Source organism: Propithecus coquereli, unplaced genomic scaffold (assembly GCF_000956105.1).
Source record: "Propithecus coquereli isolate 6110/MARCELLA unplaced genomic scaffold, Pcoq_1.0 Scaffold66, whole genome shotgun sequence".
NCBI lineage: Eukaryota > Metazoa > Chordata > Mammalia > Primates > Indriidae > Propithecus > Propithecus coquereli.
Window position 1 is genome coordinate 8,190,001 of NW_012152618.1, and position 23,452 is coordinate 8,213,452.

Here is a 23,452-nt window from a genome sequence, read left to right on the forward strand (position 1 = left end):
TTTCCGGTCTTTCACCGCACACAGACGGACAAACAGCAAGAGTCACAGTTAAAATTACGGCACACGCAGGTATTTTAAAGAAGGGACTGGGGCCGTATCATAACGAAGTACAAATGAAGAGTGACTCTGGAATAGCTCGTATCATATTAACACATCCTCAAAGGGCTGTGGCCAAAGAGCACGGCATGGACGCACGGTCCCCACAGCCTTTCCCATCCTGGCTGTCACACTACCAGACAGCTCTGGGGAAAAGCTAGACTAGGTAAGAGTGATTGTTAAAACTGCTTTCTTTTGTGCAGACCTGAGCGGACAGGGAGTCACGTTTGGACTGGGAACGGTGATGTGAAGGGGGCGGCAGTTGCATGCACCTTGTCTGGAGCTCCTACCACGCTGTGCTCGGGCACACGGAGCAGGCTTTGCTAGCAGGGAAGAAAAGCACGTGCTTCTATCTCACAGTCACAGAGGAACCACGATTCCTGATAGATAAAGCCCCTGGGACAAGCTACTCCTGAACGTACGGCATGTATCAAAGGCTGCCCCGTGCACAGGCATCTGCGGTGCGTCCTGCCAACGATTCTTTCTAAAGCAACCAGGAAGCAGCATTGGCACAGCAGACCTCTTTGCTCCCATGTCCTGACCTCAGTTACAAGGCAGGCTCACATTCGGGCTACAGCCAACCCTCCTGAAGAACCCCGTAACAAAGGCACTCTGTTCCTCAAAAAGAGTAGGGAGGCAGTGTTTGCTTCTAAAAATAATTCTTTTTCTCCACCATAAAGGTCCCTTTTAAATATTGAGCTTTTCAAATTATCTGAGCTACAATTATTAAAATAATTTCTGTTTGGGGACTACATGTTTCATATAAAGTGACATACACACCTTTTTTCTTTTAATGAGGCAGAATATGTACGATGGTTCAAGAGACAGACAAGACAATATGAACATAGTCATGCCCTGAGCAAGCACTTCTACTTCTAGAAATTTACCTCAAGGCAATAATTAACTAGGCATAAAAAAATGTGAAAATATGGTCACTTCAGTGTTGTTTATAATGGCAAAAAAAAAAAAAAAGAAACTATATGACCAAATATAGAAAAGTGATCAACTAAATGGAATATTCCCATGACCACTAAAAACACAGGTGTACACCCTATGTGCACGAATAGGGTTCTGGACTTGTGTGACAATAAAATGGATCGTGGAATAGCACGTACATGGAGGCAGAGGGGAGGCGAGTGAGCCAGAGAGGGAGACAGAGATAGATATTGATTGAGAGACTGATTTACCAAGTTAGGAGAGTGCTGCGGTACAGTTTGGTTTGGTGATGAGATTATTTTTTACATTCTCTCTGTAAAAAAAAAAGTTACACACACACACACACACACACACACACACCAACAAGTACTTAAGTGCTGGGGGATACTGGATTGTAAAAGTATTATTTCTCAGGAGAGCCCTTAAACATTCCTGGTGGGATTTGGGGTCTTGCTAAGTGACCTATGCCTTACCCGCTCCAGAGGTGTGACTTCAGCCCCCTGGAAACTGGACTGCCCCATGAGGAAAACGTAAGAATATGATTCAAGGATGTCCTAGGTCTCTTTCAACCCTAAAGGCTTTTATGAATTCCAATCAGTGTTTTAAAATCACTTACATCTTCAAGTGATTAAACACTTTCTTAATTCCTAAATGCAAAGCAATTCTTTTCTGTCTTATGAATAAAAAAAGATATCTAGGTAGCCTCAATCAATGACCTTCATGTGTTACTCAGGGATAGTTCCTTTCATTCATTTATTTGTTGGTTCATTTGGGTATTTATTCGGTACCTATCATACGCCAACTGTCTTCCAGGTGCTACAGATACCGTGGCATGTTTACCCAGGCTTCCCTTGCTTTTGCAAGTATTTAGATGCTACTTACACATCTAATGTCACATTTTACAGGTTCAGCAACCCTAATGCAAAAATCTGAAACCTGAAATGCTCCAAAATCCAAAACTTTTTGAGCGCTAACATGAGACAGTGACACCTTTGCTTTCTGATGGTTCAATATACACAAACTTTGTTTCATGCACAAAATTATTAAAAGCATTGTATAAAATTGCCTTCAGCCTGTATGTATAAGGTGTATATAGAACACAAATGAATTTCACATTTAGAATTAGGTCCTATGCCCAAGATATTTCACTATATAGTATATGTAAAATATACTAAATATTTCAGATTCCAAAAAAATCCAAAACACTTCTGGTCCCAAGCATTTCAGATAAAGATGCTCAACCTGTATAGGAAATTAAGAGAATTTGGAGCTGGAAATACAGGCATATGACGCCACCCCTCTATATCTTTCAGGTGAGTCAGTGGAGACGCAGGGCGGCCTTGCTGAAGGCCGACAGCCGCCTCTTCGACAGGCCCAGGTTGTCCCCAGTGCCGAAACCCCGGGTCAGTTTCTTCTCACGTCTCTAGGACAAAGGCTCCCGGGCTGCGAAACACAACTGAAAACCTTTCTCTTTTAACAAGAGCGCAATGTCTTGTGTATTTTAACATCCTGTTTTCTGGGATCCCACTGTTGCTGGCAGTTATCAATGGCTTTGACCTGGGGAATTTGCTCTGTTTATAGAAGAGCTTTCTGGAAAGGCTCTCAGTGTTTGTTTGGCTTTGTAAAGCTTGTTGTATAAGATCATATTTTGTTTTTAATAAGGGAGCAAGAATGAAGCTTAGACATTTGTGAAAACATACACTGAGGGAAGGTAATTTGGTCAGAAACGTTATTTTGGCTTCTGCTAAAGTTTCCTCAGAAATCAGATTCTCTAGGCTAAAAATACAACTTCTGTATAACATGTGTGTTGTGTAATTTACACTTAGTAAAAGTTAAAAAATGCAATATAAAAGACAAGACAGTAGTTCCCAGTGCACCCCACCCCCTTTCCTATCTCAGCAGGGGCAGCGTGTCAGCACAGGTGAGAACAACACTCATGCCAACACTTAGCTGCTTGCTCTGCCTCTCTGTTCTGCCACCCCGCTGGCAAACGCTGCCTGCCTCACAACAGAGCCAGACCTGCCCCATCTCCACTGCTACACACCTGCTCCAGGTACCGTCACGCATCGCTTAACGCGGGGGATACATTCTGAGAAGTGCATCGCTGGGCGATTTTGCATTGTGTGAACATCATACAGTTACTGACACAAACTTGGGTGGCAGAGCCTGCTGCACCCCTAGGCCACATGGGACAGCCTATCACTCCGAGGCCACACACCTGCACGGCGTGTGACTGTGCTGGATCCTGCAGTCAGTCGTAACACAATGGGAAGTATCTGTGTATCTAAACACATTGAGACGCAGAAAAGGTACAGTGGAAATACGGTATTATAATCTTATCACCGTCACTGAAAGGACATTGCTACTAGGCACCTGACTGCATCTCATCTCTGGCCTGGGCTATTGTGACAGTCTCACGGGCTTCCCTTCCCCCCCCTCCGGCACCCCAGCAGAGGGGACATTCGCACCATCATTACACCGTGGTGTCACCATCTTGCCACCCTCTACCTAGCAGCCAGAAGGACCTTTCCAAAGCAAAAACAGAGAAGTCAGGCACCTGCTTAAAATCCACAATGGCTTCCTCCAGCATCAAGTAACAGCCAAAGTTTCCCGTGACCTGCCAAGGCGTATGGCCCAGGCCTGTCTAGCTCTGCTGCCCCCACCCACTGTCCCCTCACTTTCCAGGCTCCAGCAACCCCTGGCTTCCTTCTGCTTCTCAGAGGTGCCAAGGGCACCCTTGTCTCAGCAGCCTGGACCTGCTCTTCCTGCGGGAGCCCGGTTCCTTGGGTCCCACGGCAACCTCCTCCCCATCTTTCAACCTTTCAGGTCCAACCTCACACGCCACCTCCCCAGAGGGTCCCTGCAAGTGCTTTCGACCCTGCAAACCTCTCCCCCTGCCTGTCCCTGTCACGCTCCAGCACACGACAGCGTTTTATCTTCTTCACAGCATTTTTTTAGTATTTGACATTATCTTATTTAGCTGTGTATGTGTTTCACTGTCTACTCCTACCAGAAGGTAACCTCCCCAGGGTCTGACTTATACACTGTTTTGTTGCTAGCATCTAAAAGAATTCCCTAGCAAAAAACCTGGTCTGGTAGAATAATGATGTGCTATTTTTTTCTTCAGAAAGTCCTTCATTTGGCATCTTCATGTTTACTCAAATGTATCTATTATCTATCATAAATCACATCTCCATATCATGATGTCTTTTATGATTAATATTTGCTGTGGTTTGAACATTTGTTCCCTCCAAAACTCATGGTAAAATTTAAGTGCCATTGCATAGTATTAAGTGGTAAGACCTTTCAGAGGTGATTAAGCCAAGAGGGCTCTACCCTCCTGGCCGGGACTGTGTGTCATAAAAGGGTGAGTTCAGCCCCCTCTTGCCCTCTCCTCTCTTTGCCCTCCTGCCGCGTGCTGACGCATCGGGAAGGCCCGCGCCAGATGCTGGCACCTTGACATTGGACTTCCCAGCCTCCGAACTATGAGCCACTGAATTTTGTTCATCATACATTACCCAGTCTGTGGTATTCTGTTACAGCAGCACGAGATGGACTAAGACAATACTGTTTTTAACCATACCTCGAATGGTATCAAATAATAAAAAGTACATTTTCTTATTTAAAAATATTTTCCTACGACATTTTTGGGGGTGTACAGTCCTAAGAACATTCACACATGGAGATCTGTGCAACTACCACCACGGTCAGGAGACAGAACAGTCCCACCTCCCACTCCAAACATCCCTGGTGCTGCCGCTCTGCAGTCACGCTCCCCCCCTCCCAAGCCCTGGCCACCACTGGTCCGTCCCCCACACTGGAGCTGTGTCTTTCTGAGACCATCACGTAGGTGGAATCATGACGAGCTGCTGCTTTCACGCCAGTGTAACGCCCTTGAGAGGCACCTGCACTCTTGCCTGTGTTGGTGCCTTGCTCCTTTCCATTGCCAAGTGGGGTTCTGTTGTGTGAGTGTACCACACACCCACTGAAGGACACCTGTTCCCAAACAGCCCAAGGTCAAGTCCTGTCTCAAGGGTGGTCAGCAAGGTTCTGGTTCCCGCTCAGCCTCTCACCACTTACCGGGCAAAGACAGTGCCGCTGCCACCTGGGAACGTGTAGGGGTGCTGCTTCCGGAACACGTGACCCACACGGCTGCAAGGGATAATCTCCAGGCTGCCGCCACACTGCCACACGCGGAACGAGATCTCTGCGATGACGAACGAGACATGGGTGAACACAGAGGCTGCTTGGCAACGGCAGCCACCCCAGATAGGGTGCAGAAGCTCCTCTGACCGTCATCACGGGGCTCCCCCTGCTCTCAACTGCTGAAGGGAGCCCAATAAGGAGCTGCCTCTTTCCAGAACATGGTCCAGAACTTTCTATAAGGGAGATGTCTGACGCGCCCTGGATCTCTCCACAGTACAATCAAGAAAGTATGTTCACCTGGAAGTATCCTTCAGATTTGCACTAGAAACCTCGAGACAAGAATGATTCTTGAGGTATTAGTATTTTGAATATAAAGTCCTCTTGGCAGAAGATCATGCATATCCCTGCATTATCCAAACTACCGATGGATGAAGCACTTGCACAAAATTCCTCACTAGTTAAGTATCAACACTGTCCGAAAAGGCAACAACGAAGGTGTATGAACATCCACAACTAAGCTTCACTGTTAGATATTATAGACAACCATCTATGCCCTCTTCCTCTGAAACTTATTTTAAATTGACTGAGCATCAGTACACATCTGGGCTTTTTCCACCCAGGAAAAAAAAATCCTTTCCCTTTAATTGCAAAGATCATATTTGTCCTTGTGCATTAACGCCTCAAGCCACCTGGCAAAATTCGCAGGAGCCTCATGGATTAGGGGCGTGACCAAGGACAGTTGGGTAACTGACCGACATCTCTAAGCTGCCCAAAGACTCCCACCAGTCGGTAACCCACTGGTTCAGGTCGGAACACTCCCTGAGAAGGCTACCGTTGTCCACCTTCTTCAACACGGAATTTACCTGCAGGAGTAGTGAGCTGCGTAGTGCCAGGCACTGCTCATGCCAAATTAAACACACACATTGCCCCAAGCACCGACACTTAGAAGCCCGGCACACGGCTGGTCAGTGGTGCTCCTTCCCTGATCCACAGACACCTTCCGACCAGGCACCTGTTCTCACCACCTCTGACCAGGTGTGTGACTGGGCTGAGTGAGAGGTCCAGCTGAATGCAAGAAACTGAGTTTAAACAGAAAAATTAAGACACGATATTCTGAAAGGTTATAAAATATTTTTCCTCAAAGACTTCATAAGGTTTGTATAAAAGGCCACTTTCCTCTAGATCATCTAAGACCGCTAAGAGCATGCTGGGAGGTAGAACAAAAATCTTCCGAGTTAGCAGCTGCTGCCGCAGTGCAGGTCCGTCGGAAACAAGGCGAGAGCATCGCAGGCCATGCAGTGTGCAGACAGCGAATCCTCCAGACAAGCAGCCCAGTCGGGGCAGCAGGTGCCCAGGCCGTGCAGCACCAGCAGGAAGCACCACTTGCGTCGGGGTGGCATGGGTTTCTACTCGGGACCAGCAAACTAACGCAGCAGGAAAAACTAGGAACATGTGGTCTATGCGGCTGTTACCGGACTTTACTGACCAACTCTGCAGTCATATAAAAACGTATGGTCATAACCACCCACGCACAGGCAGTGAAAGGCTTCTGACTTTCCTTTTTACAGTGTTCAACACAACTTTGAGAAGTTGTCTGTATTTCAGGAAATAAAATTTAAATATATATTTGTATCACTGGAACATTCAAAACTGGGGGCTAGGGAGGCCCCGGCTTCTCTATGGCAGTATAGCCAGTGAGGGGTCCACTCCGAGGTTTGCTGGGAGGTTTTCAAGGCTGAGTACAACTAGTTACCTTCAACTCTAATTTCACGTGGACGCTATAACTAAAGGATGATTTCTCATTAAAATTTGGTGGCTTTATAATTGGGCAGTTAGTGTTTGTATCTTGGCTGTGAGCCCCTGGGTCAGGTGCGTGACCTCAGTAGACCACATTCCCTTAAGAAAGTGCAAACTGAGATGATACACTGGAAGCGGTCAGTGCTGCCCTACCATCAAGGGAAGGCACTGAGGACAAATGATGTCCCCAAGGAGACTCACACCTACCTAAGGGTCAGGTTCTTTGTCCTCCTTGGCAACTGCTTAAATTTTGTAAGGACTGACATCATTAGGTAGGAAAGCAGGAAGCTCCAGTGGTTCTGGTGGGGCACACGTTGCGGAGGTGGTTTTGGATCTTACTCAGGCATCTCTGTACCCCATCCCTCTTCCAGCAAACACCCACAAAGGCCCCTCGGGTGGGACAACAGCTACTGGCATGCACAGGCCCCACAAGAAAAAGCCGGAAGCAGCACCCAGGAGAAAGACTCACAGCATGGCCTTGTCACGTGGCAAGCCCTGGGCTTGTTGAATCTCCCAGTGAGAGTGGATGAGTCCTCAAGAATGACCCGTTAGCGTCAGCCAGGGAAGGGGAGATGCCCAGACCTCGCCACGCAGGGATGAGCTTGCAGGGTCCTGCCCCCACCCCGAGCAAACCCCCGTCAGGCTCTTACAGAGAACCTCATACACAGAACAGCTACATAAACAATCACCAAACTGATGATGCACCGGCTCCTGAAAACAAATTCTCTCCCCTGCCTCTGGTCTCCAGGTGAACTGGCTCCTTAGATATAAATCAACACTCTTTCTACGCTATGACACCAAATACTGGCTGGTATCTCATCGGCCTCACCCATGCTTTCAGCGAATAGCAGGCACACTTCTAAAAACCACGTTGTTTTTGAGAAACAGCCACCTAAGTGGCGTGCTGTGCTGTTGCATGGCCCTGGCTGGCTGGATTTCCACTAAGCCATCAGGGGAACCAGGTGACTCAGAATTCTGTTCAGACGGTTAGCGATCCTACAGCCCTCCGTGCGCAAATGACTTCAACCCAAGCCTTGCCTAAAGGTCAATGTACCATTTTAAAAAAACCCCAAAGGAGTTTGAGTCACATCCCTCCCACTCCCCCAGTGCAGTTACTAAGTCTAAAGCACTTTCAACGTCAAACAAAGGCAGAGAAATCTGCCAGAGATGAGATGTTATCATCAACTTTAACATTATGAAACAATAGAAAAACAACAGGCTAGGCTAGTCTTTTAAACCAACAAAACCCATCAAAGTCTCCATCACAAGTAAAAACTACTAAAAATGGCAGTGGCCTCATTTTTCCTCCCTCCCCTTGTCCCTGTCCTCCCAGGATACACCCACCCAAGGACAAATGTGAGTTAATACTCAATAGCCAGGGAGAACGAGCTCAGAACTCCAAGTACTTGAAATTAAAGGCTTCAGATGAAACATGCAAAAGCAAAATAAAATTTAACCCCCCCAAAAACCCTACACAAACAACAGTCTTCTCATCTTTTATGGAGTAAATATGAGGCTACCAATATGGACCATAATATGTAAAATTTCATTGTCCCTAAACCTCAGTAAAAAATGTGCATGGGGTTATCAAAAAAAAAAAAAAAAAAGTTGGGGGGGGAGGAAACACCCAAATTAGAACCATTCGCAAAAGTAGTCCAGAGGGGATGAAATGCCAAGGCTCCCACCCCATGCGATTTCCGTGAATCCAATTCAGTCAATCCCACGGGCTCAGCCAGGGCTCGCTCCCCACGCTCTACAGCCAAACAGGAGCCCGAGCACCTGGACTGTGTCCCCCACTTTTGCAAGCCTGCGTTCCAAATGCTCAGATTCAAATGACATTAATGAGTTTGCATTTCCTTTCGAAGACTGTATCTGGGCTCTAGCATCCTCCACTCTAACCTAGGTGGACACAGTCTAATGCCCAACCCAAGATCCTTTTTGAGAGTGGAAGGGGTGGTGCTATGTACGCGTTTGCAGGGGCCAATTACACCCCACGAGTGGTCACTCTGAAGCCTCGTTGTGTTCTATTGGTCGGCAGCCTGCCTCCCAGGGCTGGGGCCGGTTGCTGTCCTGAGAAGAGGGGCTGCCGCGTACCCAGGTTCTCTCCTCCCCACACGTCCATCATCATGTCGTACTTCCCCAGTTCTTCAAAGTAGAACTTGTCCATCACGAACAGCCCGCCAGCAATCATGGGGGTTCTGGAGAGGCAGAGAGAAGAGGGGAGAAGAACAGGCAAAGGTCAAGGTTAGATTGCCAGCACACTTATGCCAAGGCCATGCCCAGACCCCTACTGCAAGCTGACCTTCAGGACAGCCACACCGCCCCTGCTCCCTGCTCAGAGCCAGGGTGCCTCTCTCCGCTTTGCCACTGCTGCCCACAAACGCCTCCCCACCGTGCCTGCCGGGACACTCCCACAGTGGCAAGGGCTGGACTGAGCCTCCCCACAAGGGACTGACTGCTGGCACTGGACCACTAGCTGACAAGGCGCCACAGGCAAGGTACTTGGCCTTTCTGTGCCTCAGTTTCCTTATCGGGTTAACTACAAGGATTGCAAAAAATACAGGCACAAAGCCCTGAGCACACGCAGGAAGCACTTGACAGTGTCAGCTCTCACTGTCACTGTCAGGGCTCAGGAGCCTCGTCTCTAGGAGGGAACCTGTCACGTTCCCGGCAGCCGGGGAAGATGCTGTCTCACTGAACCACGTGCTGACTCTGACTTGCTCCCCCCTTATGGAGAAGGCATCCTGACTCCCAGCCACGACTCACCGCGCGGCCTGCGCATCTTAGCGCATGGGGTTCACGGGCACAAGCAACCTCCTCCGGGGCCGACGGAGAGCAGACACCTGCTGAGCAGCAGTGGCAGCCCAGACCCACGCTGGCCCACCACCCCTCGCCCTGGTCCCTGAGGTCAGCTCAGGAACCCCACTCCGCTACAGAAAGCACTCCGCATCATAAACACACATGAACACACAGAACTGGCGCATGCGCCTTAGAAACATGTCAGACGTCATCTGAGGAAAAGAAACCTCAAAGGACTGTATTCTACGAGCTGGCGGCAGGTAAACAGCCCAACCAGGTCTCCCGGCAACGCAGGCCCTGCAGAGGGGCCAGAGCCTGGGTCTCACCTGGGGGCGGCACCCGGAAGGACTCCTGGCACTTACTTTATTGGGGCGACTGGGTTCCCCTGCCGGGACCTTCTCTGCTCGGGTGTCATGTAATCCCACTTGAACACCAAGTTCCAGTCAAAACCTGCCGGGTAGGAAAAGAAATGGCGCTGACAAGAGACTGGCCATTTGTTCCCAACGCCCCCGCCCCGCACAGCTTATAAACATTTGATACTTGAACAGGATTCCATGGAAACCAAAACAAAGCAAAAAACCGAAGAAGGCGAGGAGGAGAGACAGGGCCTGGGGATGGTGCCAAGGGAGAGACCAGCGGGGAGGGCGCACGCTGGAACCTTCTCCCTTCCCACCCCAGAAACGTGAGCCAGCCTTTCCCAACGTTGAAATGCACGACACGAAGAGAGCTGGGATCTGCGAGATGACGCCAGTCCTCGTCCCAGGGCTGCCAGGAGCGAGGAAAAGGAGCACCCCAGGTGGAAAGTGGCCACCGCGCCTCCAACACCACGCCGTGGGGAAGGGAACACTGCAGAGGGGATAAGGTGTCATCTGTTCCTTGGTCTGCAAACTAGATCTCTTCGGTATCTCTTGATTGCAACCAAAACTGTTATTTGCGGCAGGAATGGAGCCAGGACCGGGTGGGAACGTGATGATAATGCGCCAAAGGAAGCTGCAAATTGGGCAAACAAGCTTTGATTTCTGATACGTTTGGCACCTGGCCCATTTCATTCTTCGCATCCACAGGCCACTACGGATGGAAGAGCCTGGGCCTTGTACCTGGGCCTGGTTTTGGGCATCGCGGGGCCTCAGGTCTGGGTCTTGCTCACCAGGTACCACATGTCGCACGGCTCAGAGGCCAGAGCACCCCACTGCTGCAGCTGTCCTGGTACCCCAGGAGACGGTTTCTTGGCAAACACGCAGCTTGTGGTGCTGCACTTCTGATTCCAAGGGTCTGACAGGCAAACTTGATTACTCCAGGGCCGGCTACCTTTCAGCCCCACACCTCTTGAGCTCTCTGCTCTCGGGCTTTTTGTCAACAAGGCTTTGCAACGCCCACGTTTATGTTTCTCATCTGTGTGCTCTGAATTCAGGGTTTCTCTGCCTGGACAGCCACAGCGACCGAAGGACGGGAGGTGGGGGGCCCCTCAGTCTCCTGGGCCAGTCACGCATGCTTTACGGCAGCGGTCTCCAACCTTTTTTGCACCAGGGATCAGTTTCATGGAAGACAATTTTTCTATAGGCCGCTGGGGGAATGTGGTTCGTAATAGGCCATGGACGCCCAAAGGTTGGGGACCACAGCTTTATGGCTCCCGGTGAAAAAGTTCTCCCAGCTCCCTCACTGGGAGCAGAAGTGGCTGGGGGCCGGGCAGTGGGGACAGTAATGCTCCAAGAGGAGACTCGCGCAGGCCCTGAGCTGGGTTCATCGAGGTGCCTCAAAGGCTGTGAAGTCCAACCAGAAAAACACCACCCTGGCTGGTTTATTAACAGAGCACGCTAAAGGCCAGCTGATGGGATGTTACCTTTATGTTTTTTTGATGTTTATTATTATTTTTATTATTTATTAATTCAGTCTAAAGAGATAAGCTGTATTAAAGTTCTGCTAGGAATGTTATCCTGGCTTTTTGTTTCCTAGAGGAATTTCATGAAATACTTAGAGTGAACGTGGCCCCCGGTCCTCACCCTGCTCTGAGACAGGCAGCGGCTTTGGGGAAATAGCCCATCCAGCCTCAGCTCCCCCAAAGGCTCAGGGGAATACGGCATTCCGGAAAGGGAAGCCTTCTGGCTGTCTAAGGGTCTCTCCTCTTTAAAGCCCCCAAACACTTTGTTTCTTGCCATTTGTTATGAATCTTTCCAACTTTTATGCTTCCCAACTGAAGTACAGCCCTCTGAGCACGCCTGCCCTGCTGGTCACGCCCTGGGTGGTGGGGGCGGCACTGACAGCGCAGAGCGCACACGGCCAATCCCAGCACACGGCCAATCCCATCACGCCCTCGAGGCTGGCACAGTCACCGCCCCGTTTCCCAGACGGGAAGGTGAGGATCCCACGACCACAGTGCCTGTGAGAGGCAGGTGGGGCCAAAGTCCGAAACAGCCAGGAGTGAGGCCCAATCTCACCGAACAGTCCCAGCATTCCGCCTCCTGAGGTTAAGACCCAATTTTATGGTCTGTCTTATTTTGATGTTAGACTGTCAGCTGACCTTCTGTCCAGTGTCTTTCTGGAACAGTCCATCTCCTAATCGGTCAGAAATGTTGAGAGGTAGGAAAGAAGCCCCTCGTTTTACATACACCAGGACGGTGACCGGCTAGAAAAAGAGTTCGCTGGTTTCAGGTGTAAAGAATCAACAGTCTGGGGGATGGCCACCAGTTTCCTTTCTAATGGATAGATTACGAAAGCATGGGGCAAAGACTTTCGACATCTTTCTGCTGCTTAGAGCAGCCTTTGCCGACTTGTTGGTTCTCAACTGAGTTCTCTCTCCGGAACGTGCAGAGTTCCGGAGAGTGAAGCATTTACTGCTGATCTGTGGCAGAGCCCCCAGGGGGCCAGGCCACCCGGTCTCCCTGCCTCAGTCCTAGCACCAGGAACAAAGCATAAGAGCCAGACGTACCATGACCGGCTTTTCAGGGCGGGGTGGGGTGACTCCTCGGCACCTGTCGGCGGCAGGACGCACTTTATGAGACCAGTAGCTTTCCAGGCATGGTCCCCAAACTCCTGGGGGTCCACAGACCCTTCTGTGGGGTTGTGATGCCAAACTACTTTATATTTATACTAAGACAAAACCTTACATGCCTCTTTGCATCTCCTTCCATCAGAGGTGCACGGTGGAGGTCCTGGAGGCTGAGGCTGGCGGAGAATGGGATGTGTACTTGCTCCACCTCATGTTTTAACACTTTCTGGGCTTTAATGGCTCACACAGGAAAAGCTCTTTGGGGCTCTTGATAATTTTTAAGAGGGTGAAGAGACAAATCACTCTTGGGGCTCTGTGGGGGGTGGGCTTGAGGGGTCACCCTTGGAGCCTGTGAGGACCTATAGGAAACGGTGTCATCACTCAGATACGTGACCCAGGAGTGAAGCAGAATGTGGGTGCGTGGGCGGAGGACGGGTCAGCAACCACGACACAGGTAAGGGGCAGAACCAGCAGAACTAGCTGACCAGGGGCTTGGTCTGGGAGAGGGAGGTGGTGATGCCACAGGTCACTAGGAAGAGGTACGGGCTATCAGAGCAACAGCTGGGGTGAGCAGGGAAGGCAAAGATGGGATCCGGCCCCTTTGGCCACACAAAACCTCCGCTCCGTGGAGCTTCTCACATCCTGCTTGTGGGGACGGAGGCAGCGCTGGCCTCCTCATCCCAGACCCCAACGGGGAGGGCTTCATCGTCTCTAATCAAAAAGGACACCACGTCTGTTCACTGGCCACGTGGCTCACCAGAGCAAACGAAGGTCAAGGAGATGAGAAGAGAACGGGAACCTCAGGAAGCTTTGTAAGGGGAGCAAGGCTACTTTTCTTTTTTTATGAAGTCCTACTTGTTAAGCACACACAGACACTTTTTACTCAGAGTGTACACATGGTGGTGTGAATGCTGTTGTCACTGTCACTCCTAACAACGAGAGGGGGTGGCGATCAGATGCCAGTGCAGACAGGATGAGCCCAGGCAGGTGGACCGTGATGGACACCTACCGCCCTTCAGGTCAGCAGATGCCCCCACGTACTGAAAGTTGTCCATGTTAATGACATCAATGATGGGTGACACAACCCGAGTCCTGTCCTAAAATATAAAGAAAGAAAATATAAGAAATAGTAGGATCAAAATCTCAGCAAAACAAAAAACCACACCCACCCAAAGAAGGCATCAGTGTTAGGCAATCACAGAGTAAACCCAACTACCCCTCACCACCTTCCACCCTAAGCCCATAAAGACCCAGCTCCCCGCCACCAGAACCCAGAAGTCACGCTCTTAGCCATCAACTGACATGCTGTGGTCTGTCCCAAGGGAAGTCGGGAGTGGGTACGTAGCAGGAATTGCTCCATGAAAGGAGACACCCAGGGCCACAGACAGTTCACCATATGTTCACCCAGCTGAAGGCAAGACTGTGCCAATGTGTCCCCAGGGTCCTTTTCTGTTTTCCCAAATATCAGAATTTCAACCAAAGGGTGGCTTTCATTCTCCCAGAATCTAAGCTCAGGTGTATTTAATGTCAATTATTATCAATTTGTGAGCGGCAGTAAACCTCAGGAACAGACTCGAGACTAAAATGCCCACGTAATAAAATTAGGACTATATTTCTATGAATATATGGGGGGGGTGGTGTGTGTGTGTGGAGAGAGAGAGGAAGAGGGAGCATCAACATTATTACAGCCAACGGGAAACCAAATCAACTAGAGAATTCTCCAGTCTAAGTCTGCCTTATCTGTGATTCTACCCAAAAAATATTATCCCCCTAGGCTGAGTCATTCCTTTATGCCACACAACCATCACGGTGGTAAGAGTTTGTGAACATAAGGCCTTCTCTGACCTCTTCAAGTTTGGATGGCTGCTGCCGGTGAGACACTGCCCCTCTGCCCCACAACGCCAGCCAACCAGAGTGAGTGCTTCCCCTGAGCATTTACAGAACGCTTATCAGCCAGAAGATTTAGCAAAACAATTGAGTAACAGAATTAGCAGAGCTAAGAACATAATACATCAGAGGAACACACTAATCAGGGACACGTTAATACTGTAAAGTTCTGACACCACCCAGGTGTGAATTTACAGCGGAAAATAATCCGCGTGGCTCACTGAGCGCAGGGAAGAATGAAATCCTCCTTGCCTAGCTCAGTCTGGCCCTAGGTGTGGGGGTCAAAGAATATAATCTGCTGTACATTTCTTTTGATAAGACTAGAATTAATAAGAAGGAATAACCTCACAATACTTTCTCTTCTTAATTCTAGAGGAGGTATCTGAAGCAGTTCTGACAACTGACCACGGAAGTGAGTGGCTCTCACATACTCAACAGCACGGTGGCATCTCTGGTTTTGGCCGTGCCGTCCCAGGAGACAGCCCAGTCGAGTAAATACAGCCTGGGAGAGTGAGAGGTGGTGGAGTGGTTGGGTGGGCATTCTGGGATGGGTTCTTCTTGGTGTAGGTGTGTGCATATGTGTAAGAAAGGGCTCAGGAATTTAACAAAACCTGCTTTGTGATCTTGGCTCTGCCACCTGTATGATTTTGGATTGTTATTAAAGTTCACCAAACTTCAGTTTGCTCATCTGTTAAATGGGGATAATATGTGCATTAAAGGTAATGCATAGGCCAGATGTGGTGGCTCATGCCTGTAATCCCAACACTTTGGGAGGCCGAGGAGAGAGGATTGCTTGAGCCCAGGAGTGAGTTTGAGACCAGCCTGAACAACACAGTGGGACCCTGTCTCTACAAAAAAAGTCAAAAACATTAGCTGGGTGTGACGGTGTGAGCCTGTAGTCCCAGCTACTTGGGAGGCTGAGGCAGGAGGATCACTTGAGCCCAGGGATTCAAGGCCGTAGTGAGCTATGACTGTGCCAATGTTCTCTAGCCTGGGTAACAGTGAGACCCCGTCTCAAAAAACAGAAAACAAAACAAAACAATCCACACACAGAGGTGATGCATAAAAAGCACCTAGTTGGAGCTCAATAAAGGGTAGTGAGTATGATTTTCATGATTGCTGGTAGCTTGTGGTTACTCAGCAACGGCCCACCCGCTACGCTCACTCCGCTTAGGCAAAAAGACTTGTTCGTTTTCTATTTCCTTTGATTAAGTTTGCTTTATCACCCCCAAGGAAGTGCTTTCTTTAGTGGGAAGGAAAGAAAGTCAATAAAGCAAGCAGAAGGCAAGAGAAACAACAAAAGGCCAAACGTAATATTAGCGATGATGCTTCTAGAAGGCAGAAGGTGCAGGAGGCATAGCCACGGACCACTCTCCGCCCGCTCCACCCGGTCACTATGTGGCTTCCGCCGCCCCTTCCCCGCGGCTAACCGGCCGCCAGCACTGAGAGCAGCCTGGCAGCACAGGGGCGGCGTCCCCAGCAAGCCCCCTCTGACACGGCACCAGCAGGCACTCGTGGCACCAGGCACTGTCCTGACCGCTTTGCGAAGCTGCAGGCAAGGAGGGGGTGCTCCCAAGAGCGGCTGTCTTAAGAATGAGTGGCCTCCCTGCTCTGCTGATCCTTGTGTCCCATTCGTCACCTCCTACAGATAGCGCTTCCTGCTCACGGATAGGATCCTACAGCCAATATCACGACGCCCTTTCAACTAACTTCCCAGAAGCGCTTTCTTTTCATTCTAGCGTCAAGGAAAACCACAGCCAGCGCGGCCCTCCACCCCCACCACCTAGTCCACACCCCAAGGCCCCTCCCAGCATCTCACCTCAGCCACCCTCTCCAGGAGGGGCTCCAGCCAGTGCTCGTTACACTCGCAGTGACTGTCCAGGAAGGTCAGCACTTTGGCTTGGGCAGCATCGGCCCCCCGGACCCGTGAGCGCATCAGGCCTGTGAAAATGAGTTCCAAAGTGCGTCAGGACAGAACCCGTGGTGTGCAAGGAGGTGGCAGCAGGATCATGCCCCAGCACCTGCTGCCAGACCTCCCCACTCGTGGCTCTGCAGCCCACTAGCTGGGCGTAGAGCTTGTTGCAAGCTTGTCTGGTAGGATCGGTAATGCCCTGTTCCCAAAAAAGATTTCTCTCAGGATTTTAAAAAATGTGTTATTGATTGATTGACTGAGTGACTGAGTGAGTGAGTCTTGTTCTTTGGCCCAGGCAGGAGAGCAGTGGCATAATCATAGCTCCCAGCAACCTCAAATTCCTGGGCTCCAGTGATCCTCCTGCCTCAGCCTCCCGAGTAGCTGGGATGACAGGTGCATGCCACCTGACCCGGTTAATTTTTAAATTTTTTGTAGAGATGGGAGTCTCACTATGTTGCCCAGGATGGTCTTGACCTCCTGGCCTCAAGGGATTCTCCTGCCTTGGCCTCCCAATGTGCTGGGATTACAGGTACCGAGTCACTGCACCTGGCCAGGACTTTCTAAAAAATAATTAATTGGATGATTGGGAAGACAACTTTCTTGGAACTACTGTCTTCTAAGAAAGGCCTTTACATAACTGAAATCTTTATCAAGCAACTAATGTGGAATTTTTAAAACTACTTTCCTCTGACATGACAACAGAGTTTTCTAATTAACTGGACAAAGGAAGGTATCACCCAGACACCTCAAGAGCTAATGGTGCCGATTTTAGTGGCAATAATATTTGTAACAATGTTGCAAATATCTCTATCTTCTAAGACTTCACACAAGCGAAATAACATAAATGACAAAGTCTGATTGCCTTTTACACAAAATTTGTTACACTATTGGTCCAATTATACAATTTACATACTTGCGATCTGTTAATAATATGCATTTCTCATTATGACACAAAGTCTCATTGTAAATATAATAGTATATTTATCCCTGGATGCTGTGGTCATACATGGCTTTTGCTGTTTATTCTGGGCTTTATACATGAAGATGATTCTACTACTCACAACTAGTGAGGACAAGTGTTTTAAGTTCCTTTTTCTACAAAATGGATTTTCAATCATTCTTATGTAGCTACATGCTAGAGCTGGGAAAAAAACTAAAGATTTCTAGTTGTAGTAATTGCAGAGTAACTCGTATTGGGAAAACCCTGGCTCAGATAACAATTATAAACTCTGAGCAAAACAGAAAAAGCAACGATTTGAAAGGGCTGGAAAGCAGCCAGAAGCAGGCAGAAACTAAAGGGATCCAACCTTTGAAAGAAGAAAATCACACGGCGTGAGATCTATGTTTATACGGCATTTCCCCTGGGCTTACTCCCCAATCCCCTGCAATGTGGCCTTTTGGCTTGGCGTGTCAGGGGACAGAGCTCCAGTGCCCGGCAACTGAAGGAGGACAACCCTGAAAGCAGGTGAGCCCCAAGTCTGATGGTAACTTCCCCTTAAATCCTTGGCTGACTCCTGAACCACGCAGGTGTGAACCCTGACACGAAACTTAATAGGCAGAAAGAGCTTAGTTTTGGCTGCTGTCTACTGCAGGGGACACAAAGTTTAGAATTGTGCCAAGTTAGAAGGGCTTGGTAAACGCTTCAGTTCCTCTACAGAAACTCCAGAAGGACCACATTTAGGAATAAAGACTATGTCTCAGGAATAAGATATATTCATCCTAGCAAAGTACAAAGACAAGCTTACACAAGTTTTATGCCATCGCCTAGTAATCAATTTAACCACCCGGTATAATAAAGATTAACACTCTTTACAGAAAGATAATATGATCCGGTGTCTCTACAATATATCACCCAAAATGTCCATTATAAAATAAAAAATAGTGATTTATATAATTAAGATAGTGGTTCACGAAAAGAAATAGAAAAATGTGGTCCATACCCAAGAGAAAAAAGTCAAGAGAAACTCACCCTGAGATGACCCCGATGTTAGAATTAGCAAATGAGGATTGAAAGGCAGCTACTACAACTGGTTCAAGGACTCAAAGGAAACAATTCTTTTAGTGAGTGAACAGATGGAGAATCTCAACAGAGAAATGAAAACCACAAGAAAGCATCAAGTGGGCATTCCAGAACTGAAAACTGGAAACAGGTAACTGATTATGTGAGGCAAAAATGCAACACTGTATTGTGGGATTTAAGATATATACATACATACATAAGAGAAACATATGATAACAATAAATACAGGACAGGAAACAGAAATGGAATTAAATTGTTGCAAAGTTCTTACATTTTATGTAAAGTGGTATGGCAGTGAGTCTAAGTAGACTGTTCTAAGTTAAAGAAGTATGTTGTAATCCTCAGAGCAACCACACACAAGAAGCATAGCTAAAAGCTACAAGAATAACTGAGGTGTCAGAGAACAGAGCTCAGGGCTTCTAGTGTCTGCAAACTAAAGGAGAAGATCCTAGAAAGGAGGTAGCCCCCTAGTCTGGTGATAAATAAAAAAATCATCAACTAATCCAAAAAAAAGCAAGAAAGTAGGAACAGAGTTACAAAAAACAAAAAGTTCATGGGACTAATAGAGAACCAATAACTAAAGAGTAGACCCAAGCCCATATCAATAATTACATGACATGTAAATGGACTAAACACTCCAGTTAAAAGGCAAAGATTGTTAGACTGAATAAAAAAAAGCAAGATCTAGCTATGATCTTTCTATAAGAGATATACTTTAGCTATAAATACATATATTGGAGAACGATAGAAAAAGATATACTATGCAAACAGGAAGCATAAGAAAATTGGTGTACCCCTATTAATAGGAGACAGAGAAGACTTCAGGACATAAATTATTACCAGAGATAAAGAGACATTTCATAATGATAATATGGTGAATTCATTAGGAAGATAATAACATTAATAAATGTCTATTGTGCATAATAGCCTCTAAATTTATAAGGCAAAAGCTATCAGGGTAAGTATGGGAAAATAAATTCTCAATTATAATTTATTTTAACAACCTTCTCTCAGTAATTAATAGAAAAAATAGACCAAAAAAAATCTACAAGGACTTAAATATATGAACATAATGACCACCTTGATGTAATGTATACATCTAGAACACCACATCCAACACTGCAGAATACAGATTCTTTGAATTGTACTTGGAACACATCTTAAGCTGTAAGATATACTCAAATTTTCCAAAAGACTGAAATCTTACAGAGTATGTTCTCTGAAAACATGGAATTAAATTAGAAATCAACAACCAAAAGATATCTTTAAAAACTCCAAATATGGTCAGCCATGGTGGCTCACACCTATAAACCTAGCAATTTGGGAGGCCAAGGCAGGAGGATCCTTGAGGTCAGGAGTTTGAGACCAGCCTGAACAACATGGTGAGACCCTGTCTCTACAAAAAACAGATAAATTAGCTGGGTGTGGTGGTGTGCAGCTATAGTCCCAGCTACTTGGGAGGCTGAGGCAGGAGGATCACTTGAGGCCAGGAGTTTGAGGTTGCAGTGAGCTATGATCATGTCACTGTCTTTGTGCCCAGGCAAAAAAGCAAGACCTAGTCTCCGATTAAAAAACAAACATACAAACAAACAAAACTCAGATATTTGGAAAATAGAGAACACAAATAATCTATGGGTCAAAGAAGAAATCATAAAGGAAATTAGAAAATATCTCTAAATGATAATGAAAATAGAGCATATCAAAATCTGTGAGATGCAGGTGAAGCAGTGCTTAGAAAGATATCTGTAACTTTAAATGTTAATATTTGAGAAAGATAGCAGCAATATAAATTTCTGCTTTAAGAAGCTAGAAAAAGGCAAATTAAAGTAGAAAGAAGGAAATAATAAAGATAAAAGCAGAAACCAACAAAACAAAAAACAGAAAAAGTTAACAAAGCCAAATGTTGGTTCTTAAGGTTAAAATTAGAAGAAAAAGAAAATAGAGAGTTAGGAAAGAAAAAAAAGGGCAAAAGAAAAAAAAAAAAAAAAGAACTAAAAAATAATAGAAAAAAAGGAAAAAAAAGATTAAAATTAGCAGATAAAAAAAGCGAAAATATAAATTACCAAAATCAATATAAAAGAGGGGATATTAATACTAATTCTACTAATATGAAAAAGATAATGGGAATATCATAAACAACTTTGTGCCAGTAAATATGAAAACTCTGATGAAATGGAAAATTTCTTAAAAGACACAAATTACCAAACAGACATGAAAAGAAAGAGATTCTGAATCGGCCTATATCCATTCAAAAGATTGAATTAGTCATCAAAACCTTTTCAAAAAGAAAACTCCTGGTCTAGATAGGTTAATTCTATCATACATTTAAGGAAGACATAATTAAAATCTTATGCAAACTTTTTCAGAAAATAAAGTAGGAGGGAACACCCTCCACCTTGTTTAATCAGGTCGGTTTAACCTGACACCAAAATCTGAAAAATACATTATAAGAAAACTACAGCCCAATGTTTCTCATGAATACAGATGTAAAAATCCTTAACAACATAGCAGCGATATATAAAATAGTAATATATAAAAAGGATACTGCATCATGACCAAGTGGGGTTTATACAAGGAATACAAGATTGGTTTAACATTTGAAAATCAACCAACGTATTTCACCGTATTAACAGATTAAAAAAGAAATACCACATGATCACCTCCATAAATGCAGGAAAAAAGACTCAAATTATTAACGTGGCTTTGGCCCTACTACTGTCATCAAATAGCTGCATGGCCACCTAACCTCTTTGGGCTTTAATATTTCCATCTGTGAAATGAGAAGGACTAGGTTCTCAACTTTCAACGTACATCAGAATCATCTAATCAGCTTTAAAAAATGCAGATGTCCAGGCCCCACCTGTAAAAATCCAGAAATTTTTATTCAGTTGTGGGTGGGGTCAAGGCATGGTCTTAAATTCCCCAAGTGCTTCTAATAAAGAGCTAGATTAAGAATCAATGCACAATAAAATCCCTGGCACTAATGTTGATCTGAAGGCGGCCCTTTTACTACCATAATATTTTATGCAATTTATTTACTCTGTCGTCTAGTAGCATCATCAGAAGCACTTGTGTGTGTGCTTAAAGACATGAGATCTAATATATGTACACACATGCACAAATATATACAGGCACACATATACATTTGTGTGTGTGTGTGTGTGTGCGTGCGCATGCACCTACACACCTATTTTCTCACTCCACTGTTACACGCTTCAGTTGTTCCATACAAGTCTGTTACAATCTGGCTTCCAACAACCTCCTCTGTTCATCACCCCCACCCCCAAACAACACATCAGTATGGATTCTTACCCAAATGAACATCCTAATTTAAAGCAATGAAAAGGTAACATTTAGAAGTATTATTCTGATTTCTAAGCAGGTTAAAGGCACACTGTGATGAAGCTAGCAAGTGATTTATCAGTTATAAACCACAAACATGGAACATAATCTTTCTCTCTGTCTCTCTGTCTTTCCTTCTCCCCACCTTCTAGCTTCTCCTCTTCCTCTTCTTTTCCTAGCCTGTGTCAGCCTTTTCCCTTTTTAGGTGATGGGTGGGACAGCAGACACTTTGGGTTTAAATTCATAAAGTGACTTTGTAGGTTGTTTAGGGGGCAAAAATAATATAGCAAATTGCAAGATTTTTGGTTTATTCCAGGCTTGAGGGACTGATGTGAGTTATCGAGGGGGCAAGGCCTGTCTCATTGTCTGTGTATCTTGAATGTCTGCGCTGATGGCCTTGGTTGGTTACAATATGGTGCTGACCGCACTGCTCTGACAGGCTCAATCACTGTATTGGCTGATTAGATAATCAATCCTTCAATCCTTGACTCCAGCTGGACTGAACAGGGGACTAGAAGAAAGAGTTTGCATTGATCGAAGAATACAATCACCACTCCTGGATCAACAGAGTCATCCTCAAATACCAAATGTGGCTCTCTGATTTTCCCATATTGAGATTTCCCCAGACCATGGAGGAACCTAGAATCTGGCCACCAGGCTCTCTAGCAGCACCAATACACTGGATGTTACTTACATTGTGATCTGAGCTTCCTTTCCAGACACTCCAAAGTAAGACTTTCCTCCTTTAGAGCTTCTCTTATAATGCCAATAAAGTAAGACTCTGTGAGCTCAGCTCCAGCACAGGCAAGACTGACATGAGGTTCTGAACTGGCATTTGCAGAACCGCATGAGCATGTAATTGCAGTACTCTCTCCCTGTTTTGGACAGTTCACCTTCAGCAGACTGTCAAACTTGAATCCCAGTTATTTTATCAGATGCCTGGAGCATGGAGTCATTAAATTTCTCATTGCTAAGTCTTTGTTTTTCTTCTAAAGGCTTGTTGTACTCAAGGGACTGGTGAGACTTCCTAGATTGTGAAAGGAACAGATAAGCCAGTTTTCTAAACACATAAATAAAAATATAATTTGAACTCCTGCTCTAGTATACAAACAATTTCAATTAGCTAAGCTTTTAATGTCCTTCCTGTGCTGCCGGGCGAGGGCTCCCAAGCGGCTCTGGTAGAGGAAGACAGACAAAAAGACCAGACAATTAATTGCTCTTTGAGCTGAAGCACTTCTTTAAGTTATTACTGGGCTCAGGAAGAGTCAAAATTCAACTGTCTTGGTAGTGAATTAAAAAAAGAGTCTTACCTTCTCGCCGATCATTTCTGAGAACGCGCACTTTCTCAATTTTCCCCAAGAGAGCCCCGTCCTCAGCTAGGAAAAGAAAAGAAGCAGAGCATTTTGAACCTCGAGTTTATAAAGGGCTTTGCACTCGAGCATAGCAATTCTCAATCATCTAAGGGCCGATTATCTCCTGGGGCATCACACAGGCACCTCTCCTTTCTGTGGATCTGAGTTCTGGCTGGTTC

The 23,452-nt window shown here is 46.4% G+C and overlaps 1 protein-coding gene across 1 annotated transcript in view; it reads right to left on the reverse strand.

Moving 5' to 3' along the window:
* Positions 1-23,452, reverse strand: part of GALNT2 (polypeptide N-acetylgalactosaminyltransferase 2) — a 194,874-nt gene that overhangs the window by 16,028 nt on the left and 155,394 nt on the right. The window contains exons 6-11 of the mRNA XM_012660276.1: positions 23,232-23,297; positions 16,467-16,588; positions 13,770-13,857; positions 10,137-10,224; positions 9,070-9,173; positions 5,113-5,239 (exon numbers count right to left, since the gene is read on the reverse strand). Of these exons, the coding sequence (XP_012515730.1) occupies positions 5,113-5,239; positions 9,070-9,173; positions 10,137-10,224; positions 13,770-13,857; positions 16,467-16,588; positions 23,232-23,297 (595 nt within the window). The remainder of the gene's footprint in view (positions 1-5,112; positions 5,240-9,069; positions 9,174-10,136; positions 10,225-13,769; positions 13,858-16,466; positions 16,589-23,231; positions 23,298-23,452) is intronic.